Source organism: Heptranchias perlo, chromosome 15 (assembly GCF_035084215.1).
Source record: "Heptranchias perlo isolate sHepPer1 chromosome 15, sHepPer1.hap1, whole genome shotgun sequence".
Classification (NCBI taxonomy): domain Eukaryota; kingdom Metazoa; phylum Chordata; class Chondrichthyes; order Hexanchiformes; family Hexanchidae; genus Heptranchias; species Heptranchias perlo.
This window is the reverse complement of record NC_090339.1, coordinates 17,515,354-17,539,210: the sequence shown is the minus strand read 5'-3', so window position 1 is coordinate 17,539,210 and position 23,857 is coordinate 17,515,354. Positions and strand designations below refer to the sequence as shown.

Sequence of the window (23,857 nt, the reverse complement as noted above, 5' to 3'; positions counted from 1 at the left end):
AATGGGTTTTTTTTGCTCCTGAAAGTTCTTTTGTTTCCATGTTACCGTGGTATATGCAAAAGATTAATCAGTGTGTAAAATCTGCTAAATGAAGCTTCGGCTCTTGATGGTGAGAGAAAAGACAAAATATTCATCAATGCAATCATTTTCTGAGAAAAGTTAAATATTAATAGCAAAAATAGATGCAGTTTATACCCCAGATCAGACACACGGGCCTAGAAATTGGATCACGCCTGAATTGGGGTGCAGCGCACGTTGCACGCTCCTAATGACGGCAGCAGCAGGACCAGGGCAAATTGGTCCACAGGTCCCATTTGGATAGTACTGGCGAGCTGTGGGTGCCCCAGAGGCAACTCGCGGTGGTGGAAGGGCAAGACCTGCCGGCCGAGAACCTTAGAAGAATTGGTTTTGGGGTGGGGGTGGGGGGGTGAGGGAGGGAGGCAGGCAGGCAATCAGGAGGCAGGGCGAGCAGCGACTGGCAGCAGCCCGCGGTTTTAATATGGAGCCGGGAGGAGCACTTCTACTCCTCCTATATCCACAATAAGGTAAGGAAAAAAACATTCAACTTACCTTTTGGGTGGTATCCTCCAGCTGGTTTTGCTGCTGAGCACCTAAATAAACTAACTGCAACATGTCCCATGCATGTTGCAGTCATTCGTAATACAATTTATCAAAGGGGCCTGAAACAGACATTAGGTCCCTCATTTGCATGTGCAGTGGGCCTAACACCGATTTCAGGCACGCGCCCTTGACACCTACTGAGCAGCTCTAACCAATTTCACGGTTGGTGCACTTCTGGTGCAGAATGAGTGCGCACGCGCCACCTGCTATATTGAACACTAAGACCTATTAAACGGTGCAACATGATCCACCATCTGGACCAAGATCTGCCTAAAACTGGAGTGACCTGAGTAAACTGTGAACTAAGCCAACCCCATCAGTTCAGCCTTTTGCCCCATTCATACTACACTGCTACTGCCAGAGGCAGCCGTGACAATGGTGGCAACATTGTAGTAAAAACTAGGTGTAATTAGTTCCCCCAGTGGCGTGCACAACCACTGTTTTTTCCTCAGTGCCATCAGCAGTCAATATAAGTGGATGCCGGCGGTTGATATTGCATGTTGGCATTTTTCTGGTTGCAGGTATTCTGATTTTTACAATACTGGCCCATAAGGGCCTTCCCCCAACAGCAGGAATTCCTTCACCAGAAAATTATCATAGAATAGAATCATAGAAGTTTACAACATGGAAACAGGCCCTTCGGCCCAACATATCCATGTCGCCCAGTTTATACCACTAAGCTAGTCCCAATTGCCTGCACTTGGCCCATATCCCTCTATACCCATCTTACCCATGTAACTGTCCAAATGCTTTTTAAAAGACAAAATTGTACCCGCCTCTACTACTGCCTCTGGCAGCTCGTTCCAGACACTCACCACCCTTTGAGTGAAAAAATTGCCCCTCTGGACCCTTTTGTATCTCTCCCCTCTCACCTTAAATCTATGCCCCCTCGTTATAGACTCCCCTACCTTTGGGAAAAGATTTTGACTATCGACCTTATCTATGCCCCTCATTATTTTATAGACTTCTATAAGATCACCCCTAAACCTCCTACTCTCCAGGGAAACAAGTCTCAGTCTATCCAACCTCTCCCTATAAGTCAAACCATCAAGTCCCGGTAGCATCCTAGTAAATCTTTTCTGCACTCTTTCTAGTTTAATAATATCCTTTCTATAATGGGGTGACCAGAACTGTACACAGTATTCCAAGTGTGGCCTTACTAATGTCTTGTACAACTTCAACAAGACATCCCAACTCCTGCATTCAATGTTCTGACCAATGAAACCAAGCATGCTGAATGCCTTCTTCACCACCCTATCCACCTGTGACTCCACTTTCAAGGAGCTATGAACCTGTACTCTTAGATCTCTTTGTTCTATAACTCTCCCCAACGCCCTACCATTAACGGAGTAGGTCCTGGCCCGATTCGAACTACCAAAATGCATCACCTCACATTTATCTAAATTAAACTCCATCTGCCATTCATCGGCCCACTGGCCCAATTTATCAAGATTCCGTTGCAATCCTAGATAACCTTCTTCACTGTCCACAATGCCACCAATCTTGGTGTCATCTGCAAACTTACTAACCATGCCTCCTAAATTCTCATCCAAATCATTAATATAAATAACAAATAACAGCGGACCCAGCACCGATCCCTGAGGCACACCGCTGGTCACAGGCCTCCAGTTTGAAAAACAACCCTCTACAACCACCCTCTGTCTTCTGTCGTCAATCCAATTTTGTAATGTTGTGATTGTATGCTGTTTTAGTATTGCTGCTGGTTTTCTAAAATCCTGCCAGCAGTGTAAATGGCATGATTTCCAGAGCACTGGGAGGCAGCACATTCTGTGGCACTACTCATATCAGCTGCATTGGCTAATGTAGATCTATATATAAATAATAAATATCTCTAAATAATATAATCTGCAACAGCATAATCCTATATTATGCTGGATCTAGTAATCTGGTATCTCCACTCCTGCTTCAGCAAAATGCACTGGTCAGGTCAGAGCTGAAAACAACAGTAAACTGCACTTCAAAGAGTACTACATCTGTGAGCTTTTTAAAAAAAATAATGAAGGGAAAGTTTGGGCCTTATGTGCTGTTTTTCTCACTGTTGTTTTGTTATCTAAGTATTTTCATTGACGTGTAGCTAACTGTCGCTCTTTGTTCTCATTTCTGACATGGTACCTACAACCTTTTCAGTGTCTGAGTGACGCACAATTTTTGATGCTGTTTGACACAGAATCCTCACTAGAAATAAAATTACTTTCTTATGGCGTTAAGTCTCTTGCTCCAACACATCTGATGAATTTGGCCAGTTGTACGTTAAAAACTCCTTATGGCTCCCACAGCTTTAAGTTTGTTAATTCCCAGCCCGCACCCCCACCCCTCCCGGATGAGGCTTCCAATTCATGGAGAGCAGTAGCAATCTGTAAATATAAAGAGGGAGGGAGCAGTGCAGGAAGATTCCTTTCTCAATACCGGAAAGAAATAAACCCCTTATGTAAAGTCCCTTGAGGTAATTGAGCCATATAGAGCAGGTTTAATCCCTGGTCTGTGCCATGAAGATTGCCCTGTTCATTATGGGAGAACAGAATCCACCTCAGCAAAAGGACAACTGTGTAGAGGCAAGCATACACGCATGAAATTTTCGAGTCATGATTCAGGACTTGACTTCTGGCTACCTTACCTGCCCTAGTGGTTAAGAGAAAAGACACATCACTGACCTGGACAGGATGGCTGAGCCATTTGGCCAGGAAAGATGTTAGCCTCTGTCTTCAGTAGCAATGTCAGGGGTTGTGCTTCTGCTGGTGGCCTTGCCACTCCAACTGGGTCTGGAAGCTTTGGAGGGAGCAGCATTACCTTGTTTACCTTCTAGCACTTCTTCTCTCAGCACCAGCACTCAGGTAAGTGCAGCTTTGAGTTATGATAACAGCCCTTGTGCCCATTGCTACTCCACAGTTTTATGCCCAAGGTTTGTATCCAACTCTTCTGTCACTTTGAAATTCAGATTTTTTTTTCTTTAAAAGTCACTTAAGATATGTTTTATGCTTTCATATTTTACATTGACTACTCTGGAGATTTGAACAAGGATTGAGTAGTTTCTATGTGGAAATGAAATAATTATTCAATTACATAAAACTAACTTTAATTAATGGAATTTTTTCAGTCATCTCTTAGTATTCACTGTTCTACAGCATGGCTTCTATATTCCAACACCTTCCAGTTCCACTGGTTGTTTATTAACCGTCCCTCTCCGTTCTGACAGCTTTTTACACTGAATAGCATGGGGAGGTAACACCTCATCTAGATATGATGCATCTTCTCAATACATTTTAAGTAGTTGACTGCAATTACTTTGGAGTGTAAGATCCATGTTCATGCTACTTTAGTATTTGGGTGTGGGTGTTTGTTACTGTTTTTCTGCAGCTGATTTGAAGTCCTATTTATACTACAGGTGCCAATTTTCATTTGTTGCAAATCACCACTTCACACGTATGAAGTGCTTAAGTATAAAATGGTGATAGTTATTACTTTGATTGCAGTTTGGTATAATACCTCCTACCACTTGACCTTTGCATTAGCAAAGCAGAATACCGAATTACTTTAAACATCTGATGCCTGAAGTATAAATTTGAGGGCTGGATGAGATGTTACTAAGTTTGGGTGAATGTTAGTGCTTTAGAGCTGTAAGTTTAGATTAGATAGAAAATGTCCCAGTTCGTCTTATGCAGAGTAATGCTGCATCATATCAGTCAGTATTTTATTGGGAAAATCACAAACCTATATAGTGTGGTTAAATGGCACAGTTGTGGAGCAATTGTTTCATCCATAACTAGGAATTCACAACTGCAAGATGGTACAGCCACATCCCAGAATGCCCCTGACATCCAGGCCCCTCCCTGAGATCCTGCATTGTTACCATTACTGCTGTGGGCACATGGTTACAAATGGCCATCCCTACATCTTAAAGTGGTGGTGATATGGCAGTGCTGTTGTGTCTATTTCAAATGTATCAGTAACACAAATTTCTGTTATCTGTTTCTTAAAAAAAAAGGAAGCACTGAAGGAAAACATTAAGAAGAGGGAGACAGAAGAAAAGATCAAGAGAGCAAAACTGGCTAAAGAGAAAGCAGAGAGAGAGAAGTTGGAACGGCAGCAGAAGAAAAAACAGTTGATTGATATGAACAAAGGTAAGCCTTTGGCAATAATAAAAATTATAATTAGCGCAAGTGATTAGTTGTAGCAGAAAATACCAGAAATTGCAGGCGTCTCTTAAGCCAGATCTCCGTAAGTCTATTTCGCTCTCGATGCTGGAATTTACCCCCCTGTTCCTAACCACTCAGCCGCTAACACTGTGCACTAAGCATGCCATTGCTGAGCTCATTCTTTAGTCCCCAGCCCTGTGGCATTGTAGCTGCGACTCGGGCTCCTGAGATGTGCGCACTTACTGGCCCTGTTCATCTGTTACAATATGGTGAAAAGGTCAGTGGGGAGCAGCAGCGGACGGAACGGAAACCACCGACCAGAAACAGACATTTTCTCAGACTTCGGGGCTTTTTTCCCCGAATAATTGCATTATTTGGGCATCAAATCGTGCTACACATAATTTGTGGGGTTTGTCACAATGCCCTTCTGCCACAAAACATTTGCCTAAATAATTGACAGAAAATTGTGAAAACAGCATACCCAATCGTTGTTTCTCATTGTGAAATTCTACTTATTGTTTTCCTAACGCCAGTCGGCAGGAATCACAAACCATGTAGAAATGAGTACCAGACTCCACATGTCTTCCATCCATTGCACAAAACTGGCAATATTGCTTCGAGCAAAATTTGAGGAGGTTATTTATACAATGAATAGTTATTAATCAGACATGGTTTGTGCCAAATGCCCCAAAGATATCTCTTCTCAAATACTCAAATGCATACACATACTGTACATAGACATTTTGATGATCTTTTATGTTCCATGTGTATTTGTAAATAAAAGCAGCATGAGCCATGACAAATTTTAATGAAATTGTGCACTGGAACTGGAGTGCAAGTAACCTACTGAATACACTGATCAAAGAAATGTCACTATAACAAAGTATATGAGTGCAGAGATTATATTCTACACCATTTTAATAAAGCTAATATCATCTTCACATTATAATCCCATGCGGTTCAATCATATTGATTTCCGGTTTCTCTGGACTTTTGTTGCAACATATTTCTTTCCTTTCTTACTTGAATTTGTTCTGGCATTTCTCCCCTTTTTTTTATTTCTCTCTTCCTCCTTTCCCGAAGCAGTGACTCTCGTGCTTGGGTGTGGTTCTACAAATTCTGATAGCCCTCTGGTACCTTTCCCAATTCGGGATTCTTCATGTGTAAGCCTCAGTGTTGGTCGGCTCTTCTTCCATGAATAGATAATAATTTAAACTCAGTAGTGTACTCACGTGTTCACTTTTCATTGGGGTTCACTGGAGATTGATCAGAATCTGGAGCAATGGCTAAATTAAATTTTTGCATAGGGATGCCGAGATCTATTTGAATACCTTCACCACAGTGTGGGCTGAGGTCAGTTGATTCAGCGCAGAATAGGACCTTTTTCGTCTTAGTATGACCCAATATGATGATGTGGACGTGTTCGTAGAACCATTAAGAGAGCACATTTTGCTATTTCTTTGATGCACCTTGGCCTCACGGCATGTTTTTAGCATGAAAGCACAACCGGCAACAGATTTGAAACTATACTTTGTCCAGGCAGTACCATTTCAGTGCTTTTATACTGTTGATCTTGTTTTGATACGGCATTTCCTATCGCAAAATGGATCGCGACCAAGCAGCAAATAAGGGGGTGAGGCTGCAGCATTGAGTAAGGGATTAATGATGCAAGGAGAGGAGGTGTGGGTTGTTTAATTAAAAACTGCTTACCACATAAGAAACCAGAAATGGCTTAGCAACTAAATCTATCGTTCAGATATTGTACTGTTAAGCTAATTTTTTGCTCATTTTGCATTCCGATTTCCCTTCACAATTAAGTGGTCTAATTAAAGCTTACTTTCAGGAAGTAGTTATCCGTATATGTCAGAAGAATTTCAGATCCATATTGGCAGCTCCTCCAGAGAATTTTATTTTTGTTCAATACATATAAAACACTTGTTCAAGTTTCTGAGAAATAGATTCAAATTTCTATGATAGTACATTTAAGAGAGGAACAAAATGTCTTGGGGGAAAAAAAGTGCATCTCAGTACAATTTCAATTAGCATATTGAAAGAGTGGAGTCATTTGCAGAAATATTTCTTTAAAAAAACTTGTTTTGTTGCAGCCCGTCGTAGAATGATCGATACCACAATTTTACCAATTGGAAAAGGTTTACAAGCATAAATACTGTCAAAACAAAGCAATAGTCTTACGTAATCAATGCAGAATAAGATGAAGATGTCAGATAACTAAAATTGAAAACAGTTTATTAATTCAGGCCTTATGGTTCAAAATAAATTGCTAATGGTAAAGAAATATACTTTATTGTAGTGCAATGAAATCCAGCAGGATTTAAAAATGAACCATGTTATTGAATAAGCACCTAGTGAGAGGTGACCAGTCACTTCATATCCTTGGCAGCTATACGATTCCTCCCTCACGAAACCTATTAATGTTGACCAAATTGGCCTAAATTGGTCGTATTATTACAACAAGCAGGCTTGTTGTAATAATACGACCTTTCAAAGGCTTTCAGGCAAAATTGGAATAAAGGAAGGATCTGGAGAAATCCATTGCAGTAAAACAGCCTTACAAATTTTTATAGCTACCTGCACCAAATAGCCAGTCTTTAACTGTTCTGTGCAGTGACCGTTGCTCTCTTCCCCTTTTTATTTTCAACAAACAACCTTCTTTTCATCTTCAACACTTTCTTTATTGGGTAATCTTAATGCCTGTCTCATTGTGAAGAGCCCCCATGCCTGTCCTATCACCCCACAACAAAGGGTTTGACCAGGCGGAAAATGATATGAGAACCAGTTACAAGGTTATAAATTAGGGCATATAGGGCATGATTTTTATATGGAGGAGAAAAAGGAGCGGGTGGGAAGATAATCGGGTGTGAAACCTGGCTGGCTGTTGGGCAGGAATCGGAGAGGAGGGAGAGAGAGATCGTGGGCCATGGAGGACATGCGGGGGGTGGCTGGGCCATAGAGGACATTGCGGGCCAGGAGGCGATCATGTTGCCAGAAGATCGGAAGCCGGGAAAAGTCGGAGCTATGGCTGGATCTTGGCCATCGGGGGGAGCAGGGGGGACATCGGCCATCGGCCGTTCTCGGGGGTCTGATCACTCCTGCTCATCCTGGCCCAGCAGTGCAATAAAGGCACTCATCTCATGAATCCGGCCCTTCTCGCCTGCTTTCACCTGATGTGAATCAGAAGCGATGGGAAACCCGAACAGGTAAGGTTAAATTCGATTTACAGTTCTAATACACAAAAAATTAAGTTCCTCAATTATCGCAATGAGGTACATTGCTCCTTTAACTATTGGCCGGCCTGCTTTAAGTGGGGACGGGACTTCCGGGTTTCTGTTGCACGTGCATCCAAACGCACCTGAGTCAAACCCAGAAGTGGGCACCTTGGAACCGGGATGCGGTCCCACTTTATAATTCAACTATTTTTGCTACCCATCCCCAGCCCACCCGTTCTTGAGGGTTAAAATTACCCCCGTACACCTTGTTTAGTATTGTTTAGAGTTAAGTTCTTGTAATAAATACTAAAGAATATATTTTCTAACACTTTTGTTGTGTCCCAATAAATGGTTCAAATGAAGTTTTCACTTTTTATTGACATAGATCCCTGACCTTGATACTTACTGTTAGAATAGAATCATAGAATCTTACAGCACAGAAGGAGGCCATTCGGCCCATCGTGCCTTTGCCAGTTCTGTGAAAGAGCTGTCCCATTTAGTCCCACACCCCAGCTTTTTCCCCATAACCCATAGAATCTAATTGTTCTTCAGTAGCATCATGTAATTCATACAGTGCTACATAATTATAATGTGCTGGAGATTTGTTACAGTAATGCTGCATTTAAGACAATGTTGCTGAAAGTCTAGAATCTACCTCATTAAGGACTGGCTAATTTCCATGCTCTACCACTGTTATCAGTGGAGTAAAATTGTCATTCACTCTGATGACAATAATGCTTTATTCACAGGACTGTTCTGACAATAGCCTTGCAAGCCCCAGGTATGCTGCCTTCATTTACTCTGTATCCCTCAAAGATAACAACAACTACTACTTGCACTTATGTAGCACCTTTAACGTTGAAAAATGTCCTCAGGCACTTCACAGACATGCAATCAGACAAAAAATCGATGCTGAGCCAAAGGAGGAGAGAATAGGAGGGGTGTCTAAAAGATAAGTGAAAGAAGTGTGTTTTTAGGAGGATGTAAAAGGGGGAGAGGGAGGTGGAGAGTCAGAGGTTAGGGCCCAGACAGCTGACGGCACGGCTACCAATGGTGGGGCAAAGGGAATGGGGGGGGCACAAGATGCCAGAGTTGGAAGAATGTTGAACTCTGAGGATTGCAGCTATAGGGAGGGGCGAGGCCTTCAAGTGATTTAAACAAGAGGATGAGGTTTTAAAATTTTATTTTCAATGGTTCCTCAGTAGAAATTATGGTTTGAGAGAGACAAAAAACTGCGCACTGGTTGCATATTAATTGAAAAATTGAATAAAAGACAAAATGGTAAAATAAGGATAAAAAGGTCAAACTCAGTGTTAGCCCACCCCACATCTGCTGAGGTAAGCTGTATAATATCAGCAAATGCAGGGCTGCTAAAACAGCAATAGGTGTGATGTACTACAAGTTAATAATAAAAATCCTCAAGGCATTGCCTAATTCCAATTAGAGGTAGCCAGACATCAAAAATGATAAATCTATCCATGTTATTAATAACTAAGTTATCTCTAGATTAAAATTCCATGGCTTCTTGTAGTTTCTGCTGCAATTCATATTGAATGGTAGTGCTATGTTAAAGTTTGGTTCATGACCCTCTCAACTACATGGCTGCAAGAACTGACCAGTTTGAAAAATAAAGCTCTCAACCTAACCCATGAGAAAATGTCAACAGTTTATATTCATTGTTCTATCAGTAAATAGGCTACCTGGTTAAGCTGGCAGCAGTTATGGGACACCTAAAAAAAAAATATAGGACATTCATTTAAACTAGTCAAGGAATTTACCATTGACTTGACGATGGTTATGCCAGTAAGAGTATAAATCTGGCACCAAACTGGTAGTGTAACAGCGTGATTTGACAACTCATATGGTATTAGTTTCCCTATAATGTTTTAATGCTTCAGGTCAAGGTCTGATGTGTTGAGGGCAGTACAACAGCTGGAAGCAACATAAGAGGAATTAACTCCAGTTGACTTACTGGTGAAGTCCAATCCTGCTCAGGCCAATAGACTCATGGTGCTGAGCAGATTATCAGCGTGTAACTTGGTGCAATGGGGTGCTCAAACGGGACACTTCAGAATTCTTCACAACCAATAGCCACTTTGCCTCAACACAGATGCCTGCCTGCATATGTCCAATGGTAGTTCAAGTTCCTGAGGAAACTGGGAAAATACAACCAGGCTGTTGCTCTGAGGTGGTATCTAATGTCACCTCACCTGTCTCTGCCCCTGCCTCATCCAAAGCCCATCTGCTCATGAAATCCTCATCCATGTGTTTGTCACCTCCAGACACAACTATTCCAATGCTCTCCTTGCCAGCCTGCCGTCCTCCACCCTCCATAAACTTCAGATCATTCAAAACTCTGCTACGTTGTATCCTATCCAGCATAGGGTCGCCAGCTCTGATTAGATGTATCCCTGGAAGTTTGATCACTTGACACCTGCCCACTCTTTGCAAATGCTATTGTATTTACATAGAATGATATAGAATGTACAGCACAGAAACCGGCCATTCGGCGCAACAGGTCCATGCCGCTGTTTAAGCTCCACACGAGCCTCCTCCCTCCCTACTTCATCTAACCCTGTCAGCATATCCTTCTGTTCCTTTCTTCCTCATGTGTTTATCTAACTTCCCTTTAAATGCATCTATACTAGTCGCCTCAACTACTCCTTGTGGTAGTGAGTTCAACATTCTAACCACTCTTTGGGTAAAGGAGTTTCTCCTGAATTTCCTATTGGATTTATAGTGACTTTCATATATTTATGGCCCATAGCTCTGGTCTCCCTCGCAAGTGGAAACATCTTCTCTGTGTCTACCTCTATCAGGTCATCCCTCAGTCTTCTCTTTTCTAGAGAAAAGAGCTCCAGCCTGTTCAATCTTTCCTGATAGGTATAACCTCTAGGTTCTGGCATCATTGTTGTAAATCTTTTTTGCACCTTCTCCAGTGCTTCTATATCCTTTTTATAATATGGAGACCAGAACTGGGCTAAGGCTTGATACAAGTTTAACATACCTTCTCTGCTTTTCAATTCTATCCCTCTAGAAATGAACCTCAGTGTTTGGTTTACCTTAGTTGAGTGTCTCAGTAACGCCAAGCGCCAAATAAAATCTTTCAATCTTTTTGTTTTTTAGAATACAAAGATTTCAGTGAGGTGAATTGCAGCATAATTTATAAATCAAAGCAAGAACACATGGAATATAAGTAATGTATAAATAAAAACTACTCCTGTGATGTTTCTACAGTATCGATCGCAATGAGAAACACTAAGTAAATTGCACTGATTCTACAAAACCTTCATCGATCTAAATAACTTCTAACTGAAGTTTTTGTGCAATTTTATGACTTTGTTCAATATACAGCAAGTTATAAAAATAATAAATAAAACCGAACCTAATTCAATTCACTGACTCCCACACTCCACCACGGAAGAATAAGAAAACCTCAAACAAATTGTCCATGATTAAAACTTTAAGGGGCCTTTTTTACAGGCTGAAATAAATTGCATGCCTTGCCTTTCTTTCTCTTAAGAAGTTCGAGATTAACCTTGTTTGTGACCAAAAAAATACTCATCTCTCCCCTTATTGTCCCGATTATTCTGCATTTCCCATCGGAAATTCATAATACTGTTTTAAAGTCAAGTTTAAATTGGACTTCCTCTGTTCTGTCAAACTGCGTTGTAACAGGTGGGAACAAAGCCCCATTCACAGCTCTCTGTAACGGGACACATTCCAGCTCTGTTCGCAAAGCTGAAGGAACTCATTCGGCCTGTCTAACTCACCCTCCCAAAGTCACCTTCGGTCCCCCTTCACACAATCTAATCGCTTCTAAAATGATTCCAGGGCTTTAGGCTCTAAGTTATTATGCACAGAACCTAAAAACTGACGGTTTTTGGTCATTTCCAGTTCAGATCAATCCTTCCGTGGTGTCTCTGTTATTATTTAGTGCATTTTGATATCAGTAACTAAACATTGAACAGTTAGAGGAGGCACAGTGGGAAGGGGGTGAAGGTTCGTCTTACTATGAGGTGAGAATGTGGAGTCTGGGTACACGAGGCACTGAGTAACGGCCCACGACATTTAAGCAAAAGATGTACACAGAACCGGAATGGAGAGATGGGGGAGATTTCCTCCATTGTTTCATTAAACATGTTTATGTGGCAGGTGTTCTTGCTGTGTTTACACCAGTGGAGAAAGCTCTGCGCCACATAGTGCTTTTCTCCTGGCAGCAGTGCCCGGGAGAGTAAACCTCAATACCAGGCCTTTAATGACCTTGCCCTTCCCTATTTCGGCAACTTTCTCAAGCCCCACAACCCTCCTAGAACTCTGCATTACTTCAACTCTGGCCTCTCGCGCATTTCCCAATCCCTTTGCCCCACCATTGGTAGCCGGGCCTCCAGTTGCTTAGGTCCTATGCTCTGGAATTCCCTCCCTAAACCCTTCCACCCCTCTCCTCCTTTAAGACCTTCTTTAAAACCCACCTCTTTGACCAAGCCTTTGATCAACCCTCCTAACACCTCTTCCTTGGCTTGGCATTTGTTTTCTGCTTATGCCTCTGTGAAGCGCCTTGGGATGTTTTTTCCATACCAAAGGTGCGATAAAGATCGAAGTTGTTGCTTGTTGTATGTTGTTTCAAGTATAACAGCAACATTGAATACAAAATTAGCATACTGTTCTGTTTGAAACGAGTGAGGAGGTGTAATGCTGAATGGGTTTACAGTGTAAGAAAAGGTCACGGTATCACAGGAAAGGTCCAGAAAGGTGTCTTAATGCAGATTGCCTGATAATAGATCCATATATGCAGACAAAGCAGAACTCAAAGAATAAGGACTAATCTTTTTCCTTTCCCCCTCCTTAAGTTAGGTTCATATCTCTTACACACACAGTTCTGTTGTTTCAAAAAATTGGCCAAGGTCTTGGAATAGGCCAAGAATCATACGTCAGCCATTATTGGTCAGTGTGGTTCATCGACTCGCTGTTTTAACCAGCTTAGCCAGAGAGAGATCCTTGGCCTTCACTTTTAAGTTAGTAAAACAGAACAGTTAAAATAAGAATAGATCAGCAATGGCATGGCAGTCTGTTTGAATAGTAGTATGTTAGGAGGAACAGCTGTACAGTTTAATGATAGAAAGACACTGGTCTGATCGCGGGTATCCTAGTGGGAAGGGGTTGAGTGCCCTGTTGGTGGTCCTGAGTAAGCTTATGGGGAGAGGAGGGTTCTGACCTTGTGATGATGACACCCATTGCATTAGTATTATTCTAGTGGAGAGATGATTTAATGTGATGATGCAACACCCACCTGCTTCTTAACCAAGTTGAAGTTACTTTGTAACTTTTTGGAATCAATTCTCTGAACCATTAGTTAAACAGTTGTCCATTTTGTTTCAAATGCCACAGCCGTCAAACTTAAGACGCACATATTTAAGGCACTACTAACTTGAAGTCCAAATTATCCCTAATATTTAGCTGTAGCCATGATGAAAAAAATTTAAATTGTATTTTCTTCCAATTCCAGATTCATCTGTTGTGCTGATATTCAATTAGTGAGGATCCTTTTCTTTAACTCTGTTAGTTTTTACCAGTTTTTATTTGCACAGTAGTAAATCTTAGCAGCAAAACAAGAATTTAGCTGTTAAAATGCTCTGAAAGGTTTACTTAAAGGTTTTTTGAGAGCTGTTCGAGTGCTTTTTCCAGTCTATAATGATGTCTCCATGTCCTCGTGCATGTGAGTCCTAGTTACATTTGGATTGCTTTGTGACTGATTTCTAAAGCATAGTCTGTCAAGACGCTCTTCATGAAGGTATTTCTCTGATCATTACTCATGTTTCTTATTAAAGTTTTGCTCCAGACATTATTGATGTATAAAGCGTCTGGAGTCTATGTAGCAAAAAACAAGCTACAAATAACCATTAATGTCATTTAAAGCAAGCTCCAGTTCCATTTGAAATGAACAGGACCCAGAGTCTCACTAATTTGTGCTTTCTGCTGGCATGATGGTGATGACGACCTGTCAGAACATACAGTCCAGTCTCTTCCTTTCAGAACCAGACCATTTATCTTCTTACAGATTAAACTGTAGAATGTTGGTGATCTAATGTATAATTGCCCTTTAAACAATGTTTTACTGTTACACTGCTGCAAAAGTGCCTTCTCTTTCATTTAACTTTGCAATTGTGCCTGTTTATTTTCTGGGGGAAGAATATGGTAATAGGCTTGTTCATAATCAACTTGTTCTTTTGTGTCAGAAGGTAATTATCACTAATCGCATTGCATATAATTAAAAATGAGCATTTAAAGCCACATCTGCTCTGCACAACAATGTGCTGGACAGTATGAGATTACCTATCCAACTTGTGTGCTGGCACTTCCAATGTAACAGGAGACCAGAGGGGATTTGGATATTGGCTCTTTCGGTCTGATTCAAAGCCATTTGTTTCATAGTTGAATTTAAACTGATACCAGAAGGTGGAAGTTGTTAGTGAACTCCAGTAGTGCAGTAAATTTATTTGTGTTGTTTATGTCCCGCATTTTGAATTGAACCGGCTGTGAGGTTGGAGCAAATCGCAATTTACAGCAGGAGTGTAAACCTGGTTAAAGATAAGTCTTCAACACACCATGTTATTTATTTCATGGCATGAAGATGAATATCAGAGTTGACACAATCGATTATTCAGAGTGCAGAACATTCCACGCTATACTGTATTGGACAGCATATTTTTTAAAAACAATTTAGGTGATATTTAAACTTCAATTCTTTTTGCATTCTCATTACATTTTATTAATAGTAGAGGAAATATTACCATCCAAAGAAAAGCAAATTGATTTCGAACTCCACGTCTGGAGCCCTTGTTGAAGTTGAGTTTATTGGTTTTCTTTATAACTGGTTTAATGGTAGAGCAATGGTTGCTGTGGAAGCAACCAGTTTCGATTACTTTTTTTTTTAAATGATCCAATTGGGTAGTTGCTGTAAGTTCAACATTACACTGTCGACATTAAGAAAAATCGGTAGGCTATTTATTCAGACGCAGTTTCAATATCCGTTATTACTTGCTGAGATATTGTTCACATCACAATTATTTTTTAAAGTGCAGTTTGACTTGTATACCTTGATCGTGTTGCTGTCCCAGTCTACATGTACATAGATCATTAAAATGTCATGAACAGGTACAGAAAATAATGAAAAAGGCTAATAGAATGATGACCTTTATATCTAGGAGACTAAAATGCAAGAGGGTAGAAGTTATGCTATAGCTATACAAAGCCCTGGTTAGACCATATCTGGAGTACTGTGTTCAGTTCTGGACACTGCGCCTTATGAAGAATATATTGGCCTTGGAGGGAGTGCAGCGTGAATTTACTAGAATGATACTTGGACTGCAGGGGTTAAATTACGAGGAGAGATGACACAAACTAGGGTTGTATTGCCTAGAATTTAGAAGATTAATGGGTGATTCGATCGAATTTTTCAAGACATTAAGGGGAATTGAGGGTGGATAGCGAGAAACTATTTCCACTGATTGGGGAGTCTTGGACTATGGGACATAACTTAAAAATTAGAGCCAGGACTTTCAAGAGTGAAGTTAGGAAACACTTCTACACGCAAAGGGTGGTAGAAGTTTGGAGTTTGGAACCCTCTTCCGCAAACAGCAGTTGATGCTAGCTCGATTGTTAATTTTGAATCTGAGATTGATAGATTTTTGTTAACTAAAAGTATTAAGGGATATGGGGCTGCTGCGAGCATATGGAATTAGGTCACAGATCAGCCATTATCTCAGTGAACGGTGGAGCAGGCTCGAGGGGCTAAATGGCCTACTCCTGTTCCTATGTACTTCTGAGGAACAGCTATTAATGTGGCAGCTTGGTGATTGCTGCATTGTGCATGGAGTACTGGAATGCATCCGTGCCGACAGTTTCCCATACAGCAACTCTGAATCTGATTTGCCATTATGGGGGCATCTAAAGAGAAGTCAGGCACTTTTTCACAGAATAAGAAGGAAGGAGAGTAACTCTCTCCCTTACCCCCAGCCAATGTTATACACTTCACAGTGAGCAGTTAGAAAAACTATTTTGGCAGAAGATCACATTCTGAATCGGTGGTGAAAGGAAATACATTTGTAAAAAATATGGATGGGGTAATTGGCTATATAAATATATATAACGGAATAATAATTAAAAGTAAATTATGCTGTTGTGCACTATGTTGTGGGAAGTATTAATTTCTGTTTCAGTAAAAACTCTTCAATTATTTACTTCAGTTTCAGTGTGTATGGTGTACTTTACCTGTTCTAAAATGTGTTAGATAAATTTTTCTGTATCTCAAGATGAAAGAAAGAAAGACTTGCATTTATATAATGCCTTTCACGATCTCAGGACATCCCAAGCGCTTTACAGCCAATTAAGAACTTTGAAAGTGTAGTCACTGTTGTAATGTAGGAAACACGATAGCCAATTTGCGCACAGCAAGGTTCCACAAACAGCAATGTAATAGTGACCGGATAATCTGTTTTAGTGATGTTGGTTGAGGGATAAAAAATTGGTCAGGACACCAGGGGAGAACTCCCCTGCTCCTCTTCAAAATAGTGCCACGGGATATTTTACATCCACCTGAGAGGGCAGACGGGCTCTCGGTTTAACGTCTCATCCGAAAGACGTTGCAACATTCCTTCAGTACTGCACTGGAGTGTCAACTTAGATTTTGTGCTCGTCTCTGGAGTGCGACTTGAACCTATAGCCTTCTGACTCAGAGGCGAGAGTGCCACTGATGAAGGACGTTAGCAGCAGGAAAATAACAACGTTTCCCCATTTCAGGTACCCAATGTCAGTATATAGTCCCAGGTCAGGTTGATCAGAACCAAAGTTTTTTTTTTATTCGTTCATGGGATGTGGGAGTCACTGGCAAGGCCAGCATTTATTGCCCATCCCCAATTGCTCTTGATAAGGTGGTGGTGAGCCGCTTTCTTGAACCGCTGCAGTCCGTGCGGTGAAGGATCTCCCACAGTGCTGTTAGGAAGGGAGTTCCAGGATTTTGACCCAGCGACGATGAAGGAACGGCGATATATTTCCAAGTCGGGATGATCTGTGACTTGGAGGGGAATGTGCAGGTGGTGTTGTACCCATGTGCCTGCTGCCCTTGTCCTTCTAGATGGTAGAGGTCGTGGGTTTGGGAAGTGCTGTCGAAGAAGCCATGGCGAGTTGCTGCAGTGCATCCTGTGGATGATGCACACTGCAGCCACTGTGCGCCGGTGGTGGAGGGAGTGAATGTTTAAGGTGGTGGATGGGGTGCCAATCAAGCGGACTGCTTTGTCCTGGATGGTGTCGAGCTTCTTGAGTGTTGTTGGAGCTGTACTCATCCAAGCAAGTGGAGAGTATTCCATTACACTCCTGACTTGTGCCTTGTAGATGGTGGAAAGGCTTTGGGGAGTCAGGAGGTGAGTCACTCGACACAGAATACCTAGCCTCTGACCTGCTCTTGTAGCCACAGTATTTATGTGGCTGGTCCAGTTAAGTTTCTGGTCAATGGTGACCCCCAGGATGTTGATGTTGGGGGATTCGGCGATGGTAATGCCATTGAATGTCAAGGGGAGGTGGTTAGATTCTCTCTTGTTGGAGATGGTCATTGCCTGGCACTTGTCTGGCACGAATGTTACTTGCCACTTATCAGCCCAAGCCTGGATGTTGTCCAGGTCTCACTGCATGCGGGCATGGACTGCTTCATTATCTGAGGGGTTGCGAATGGAACTGAACACTGCAATCTTCAGCGAACATCCCCATTTCTGACCTTATGATGGAGGGAAGGTCCTTGATGAAGCAGCTGAAGATAGTTGGGCCTAGGACACTGCTCTGAGGAACTCCTGCAGCAATATCCTGGGGCTGAGATAATTGGCCTCCAACAACCACTACCATCTTCCTTTGTGCTAGGTACAACTCCAGCCACTGGAGAGTTTTCCCCCTGATTCCCAATGACTTCAATTTTACCAGGGCTCCTTGGTCCCACACTCTGTCAAATGCTGCCTTGATGCCAAGGGCAGTCACTCTCACCTCACCTCTGGAATTCAGCTCTTTTGTCCATGTTTGGACCAAGGCTGTAATGAGGTCTGGAGCCGAGCGGTCCTGGCGGAACCCAAACTGAGCATCGGTGAGCAGGTTATTGGTGAGTAAGCGCCGCTTGATAGCACTGCCGACGACACCTTCCATCACTTTGCTGATTATTGAGAGTAGACTGATGGGTTGGTAATTGGCCAGACTGGATTTGTCCTGCTTTTTGTGGACAGGACATACCTGGGCAATTTTCCACATTGTCGGGTAGATGCCAGTGTTGTAGCTGTACTGGAACAGTTTGGCTGGAGGCGCAGCTAGTTCTGGAGCACAAGGCTTCAGCACTACAGCCGGGGTGTTGTCGGGGCCCATAGCTTTTGTTGTATCTAGTGCACTCAGCCATTTCTTGAAATCACGTGGAGTGAATGGAATTGGCTGAAGACTGGCTTCTGTGATGGTTGGAATATCGGGAGGAGGCCGAGATGGATCATCTACTCGGCACTTCTGGCTGAAGATGGTTGCAAATGCTTCAACCTTGTCTTTTGCTCTCATGTGCTGGACTCCGCCATCATTGAGGATGGGGATGTTTACGAGGCCTCCTCCTCCTATTAGTTGTTTAATTGTCCACCACCATTCACGACTGGATGTGGCAGGACTGCAGAGCTTTGATCTGATCCGTTGGTTGTGGAATCGCTTAGCCCTGTCTCTTGCGGGACCCCCATGATTGGCCAACCACCCCCCACCCCTACAATGTCCGATGCACCCAGACCCCGATCGTCCCCAGCTGCTTTCCTGCCTGACTGGCAGCCAGCCGGTCAAACTTCCCGGAGCTCTCTTCCCAGCTCCAAGTAAATATTGGGGCCATTGTACGCAAACATGGACATATGCATGCTGAAGATACCCAGCTCTACTTTACCAAAACCAATCCTAAATTTCTATGACCAGCTCTATTATGTCAGATTGCCTATGTGACCTAAAGTCATGGATGAGCCAGAACTTTCACCGGTTAAACATTGGAAAATCAAGGCTACCTTATTAACCTCCTGTCTAAAACTTCGTACCTGTGCACCCTGATTCCATCCCCCTCAATGGCTACTCGCTCAAGTTGAATCAGACAGTAAGCAGTCTTGGTTTGCTGTTTGATCCAGAGTTGATCTTCACACCCTATTTCCTATCCACCACTAAGACTGAATGCTTCCAGCTCCAAATCATCCTTTGCCCTGCCTCCCCTCTATCATCGCTGAAATCCTTACCTACATTTTAGTTATCTCAATACTTGACCTCTCTTGCGTCCTCTTCACCAGTCTCCCAATCTCCTCTCTATACAAACAACTTGTCCAAAACCACTGCCACACTAAATCCTGCTCGCCCTTTCTTCATTGACCTCGACTGGCTCCCTGACTCTTAACACAATGAATTCAAAATCCTTTACCCCATTTACACAACCCTCCATCGCCTTGAATCACATTACCTCTGCAACATCAACTCTGCATCCTTGCCCTTGCCCTGCGATCCTCCAACTGTGACCTACCTTGCACAACCCCTCTTCCCACTGACATTCCTCACTTGATGGCAGAGTTTTTAGCTGCCTAGGTCCAACTCTCTGGAGCATCTCTCTTAAACCTCTCTATCTTGACACCCTGCCTTTAAAAGCCTCCTCCTAACCTATCTTTTAGACCACACTTTCAATCAACTATCCTAATTCTGCTACTAATCGGTTTGTTCTCTCATATGTGAAGTGCCTTGGGATGTGAAGAAAGAACTTGCATTTATTTAGTGCCTTTCACGACCTCAGGACATTCCAAAGTGCTTCAAAGCCAATGAAATACTTTTGAAGTGTAGTCACTGTTGTAATATAGGAAAAGCTGGAGCCAATCTGGGCACAGCAAAGTCCCACAAACAGTAATGTAATAATGTCCAGATAATCTGTTTCAGTGATGTTGGTGGAGGGATAAATATTGGCCAGGACACTGGGGAGAACTCCCCTGCTCTTCTTGTACGGGGCATTGTAAAAATGCAAGCTGTTGCCAAATTGAGGGAGTTTTACACTTTGGCCTCTTGAGAAATTGGTTTGAGGCAACCAAAACGCATTGCATATATGAGCTTTAGAGCTAGCAGGCATTGGAGATTTCATCCCATCGGTGTCAGTGTGTTTCAAACCGAAGTGCCAGTGGTTTAAGGACTCACCACCTGCTCTGCCACAAAATGTTTGGTGGAAAATGAATTTTACCACATTTTTAAGTAACATTTGGAAATTGCTAGATTTAGGCCTGAATTCCGGTAGTGTTATTGTCTCATGTGACCTACTAAATGAATCTTTAATATAATTGTGCATGGTGGAGGGCTCCCCTCTTCCATAGTCCATCAAGATACTTATGTGATTGTAATTAAATTTTCACAAACCCCTTATTGGTTGCTATAAAATCTACTGGGTTCAGCTTGGCAGGCTAACCAAGGTTCACTAAAAATTTTACGACTTGACTGCTGTTACTCTGAACATAATATATAGTCTATAATGAGGTAACCTTTTTAAAGGTTCTGAAGTGTAGGCCAGGCAGTTCTTTTGAGGGCTGTATGTTATGATCCTTTCCTGCCTAATACTAAATATGTTGATAAAGTTGTGATTTTGGTGGTTTGTATTACAGATAGTGCTTTACATGATTTTTTAACAGTCCATGATGTCATAGTATCAGATTTGTGCTAATTTAAAAATCTGTGCGGATTAAAAAGAAAAAAAAACTGCACGTGCTGCAAAAATGAAAATGCTGGGAATTCACAGTGGATCCACCAGCATCTGAAACAGAAAATACATGTTCCGATGAAGGAGCTGCATGCAAAAGGTTCATCCATTTTTTCTCTGTACAGATGCTGATCAATGCTGTTGTGCATTTTCACCTTCCTTTAAAATCAGCATTTTACTTTCTTGGTCAAATAGCAGCAGTTGCCAGTGTGGGAAGCATGTCTGAGAGCCATAACAAAGGGAACACACAGCTTCATGGTCAGTAATTGCACATTTTACGTTGATAATCAGCAACTTATGGATGATGTCCTATCAACTACAGGTTCAAAATGGTTGTGAAGTTTTTTTTCTCATTTCACTGGGTTAGGTTACAGAGGGAGTTAGTGGTAAGGATGATTTATACGTTCTTAAATTGCTGAGCTTTGAAGGAAAGGATTAGCATTTTTTTTGTAAATGAGCCAATTTATAAAAATGTTAACATTTGTTGAGGGAGTTGTCAACTCATTCGTACAGGAAGAGCTGCACAGCTAATGCCTCGCAGTTGAACAGCATCTGAGGGAGTCTCAAAAACTATACAGGCTCAAAAGTTAACAACTCCCTCAACAAATATTATAAAGTTATATCTGATTCACAGTGGGAATGTAGCCTCTTCTGCCCAGGGATTTTTCCAATGTGGCTTCCTTAGTTCAAAAAATATTTGGTAAGCTGAACAAAATTGCTAAGGCATCATAAATGAAAGCTCAGAAAATGTTCATTTTTAATTATTGGGAATAGCTGTAACAATTTTCAAGTCCAGTATGGATAGTTTCCATAGTCTTATTTACTGTTTTATAAAAACCAGTTGTGCAAGAGTTACAGTTAGTAAATAACAGCTTTGTTTTCAGTCATTGAGTTGGAGAGGGTTAATGTTGCCACTTAGTTTGTACTTCGCCCGAACTAGTTCTTACTCTGATCATCACCAGTCATGCGCATCTCATTCATTATCTGTTAATTAAACAATCTTGGCAATATTCATACAGATGTATTGTACAGTAAAATGAAAAGAAAGCAGACTCTCGGGAGCATCAATTCTGAATATCAATTGTATGTTATAGTTGAAAATCTCATTAAAAAATTACACTGACAGTCTCCTTAAGAAAAACTCTATTTAAGAAATGGAATAAAACATAACCTCGTTTTATGTTGGATTACGTTAGTAGTGTCTTTTGACTATGCAGTTCTAATTAAAAGTATTTTTTGTACTTTTCAATAGCAGGGAGTTACGTGGTACGATTTCTATTTAGTAACCTCATCTAACTTGCTTTTGCAAGCTAATTTGTATTTTTCTGTCTTGGATTCCACTTTAATTTTGTCCTGTCACCCCAATTATCTACATGTACAATCTGGCCTTATCAGTCAAAACTGCATGACAAATTTATTTTCCATCCATTCTGTTGCTCACAGTAACAGAGAAATAAATTTTTAATAAATAGATGTGCTTCCTCTGTTTAGCTGTATGTGGATTTTAATTATATACTTATTTATCAATTGTCATCAATATTTAAAAACACATCATATTAATATAAAGGTGCAAAAGATAATCTTTTATAAAACTAATCCCCAATGTGATTTTGTTCTACCCCACCTCCCGTAATCAAGCTTAGATAAACATTTTGGACATGAAGCAGCAGAAATATTAATCCTGATCCATTGTGTGCTTGTTACATTTGTAGCTGACAGTTGATTTCAACTAAATAATGGCCCAGATTTTACTGGAGCGGGCATCTCATGGCAGGCCCAGTTAGTCAGACTTTTTTCCTCACCCTTCAGCTTGAAAATCTTTTGCCCTGGAAGTGCGAGCTGATAATGGCGAGGGATCTTAGTGAACAACGGGACCAACAGTCGATCTCCTTAACCAATAAGATTTAAGGATTGAGAAAGAAACAAAAGAACAACGGAGAAGGAAATAGGGTGAATTAAAGTCAAATCAGGTACAGAAAGAGAAATGAAGAGCGGGATAGAGATTGGAATAAGAGAGAGAAAAAAGAGACAGAAAGGAAAGCTAAGGAAAGAAATCTTAAATTTTAAAAATCTCTATGAACAATTTACTACTTGTAGGAATAAGACTCCACAGTTTCAATTGTTCCCTTTCTGGGCTGGATAGGTTGAGTGGCATTGCAGGAACATAAATCTCATCATTAAAAAGGTACTTACGTTGTTAAGTACCAGACCTAACTTTCTGCTTTGAGTTTAATTGGCAATTAATGTGTAATTTCTTGAAACACACGGGGAGGTTGAGGGTGAACTGTCGTTTTTGCGAGGCTAACGGCGTGGCGCAAATCGTCCAGCAACTTTTGGAGATTCGCAATTCACGGGTTATCTCTTCCTTGCCACAAATCGGTGAACGATTTACACATTAATAACGGCGTGCGCATTAAACTCACCGTTATTTTGGCAACATAACCCGGGCTATTCTGTTTCTATTGGTTTCCAGTATAAGAGGAGCAATATAAATCTATGGTCTAACTAGCACTTTCAATAGGTCCTACAAGCGGATATTTAGGGGTACTAATTATCAATGTTACACTCCAAACTTCATATTGGCTTAGCATTAGCTGTGCCAAATTCCTAGTGTGATAATATGGTAATCGCAACAAGAATTTTCAACAGTTTTAGGTCATTGCTAACCTATAATAAGTATCTTCAGTATGTAATATCTAGAATAAATTAGAAATTGTAATACTTGGCAATATTTTGAAATATGCTTGCAAAGCAAGCTTCTAAATTGCTCATTACAAATATCTTTACTGCATAACGAATTGAGCAATTGCACTGTTTAGGTATAAAACATCAAAATGTTGGAAATATACAGCAGGTTAGTCAACATATGAAAGAGAAAAAGTAAGGTAACATTTCAGATAGGACCCTTGATCAGAACTGATGCAGTCAGGGAGGAGAGCTTCATCGAGCCAAACAAAGAAGGGAGGGCAGAATAACAATTAGAAATAAAGATTCAGAGTTTCCCTTTTTATCTTTGTAAGTGTACTCATTAGTATGTTCATAAATGAGCAAAAATTGCATTTTACAAGCAAATGGTCTCAAGTCTGCTT

At 41.3% G+C, this 23,857-nt stretch overlaps 1 protein-coding gene across 5 annotated transcripts in view; it reads left to right on the top strand.

Moving 5' to 3' along the window:
- diaph2 (diaphanous-related formin 2) overlaps nucleotides 1–23,857 on the top strand; it is a 705,669-nt gene that overhangs the window by 589,631 nt on the left and 92,181 nt on the right. For all 5 annotated transcript variants that reach the window (XM_067996883.1, XM_067996882.1, XM_067996884.1 and 2 more), the window contains one exon: nucleotides 4,625–4,760. In XM_067996883.1, coding sequence (XP_067852984.1) covers nucleotides 4,625–4,760 — 136 coding nt within the window. The remainder of the gene's footprint in view (nucleotides 1–4,624; nucleotides 4,761–23,857) is intronic.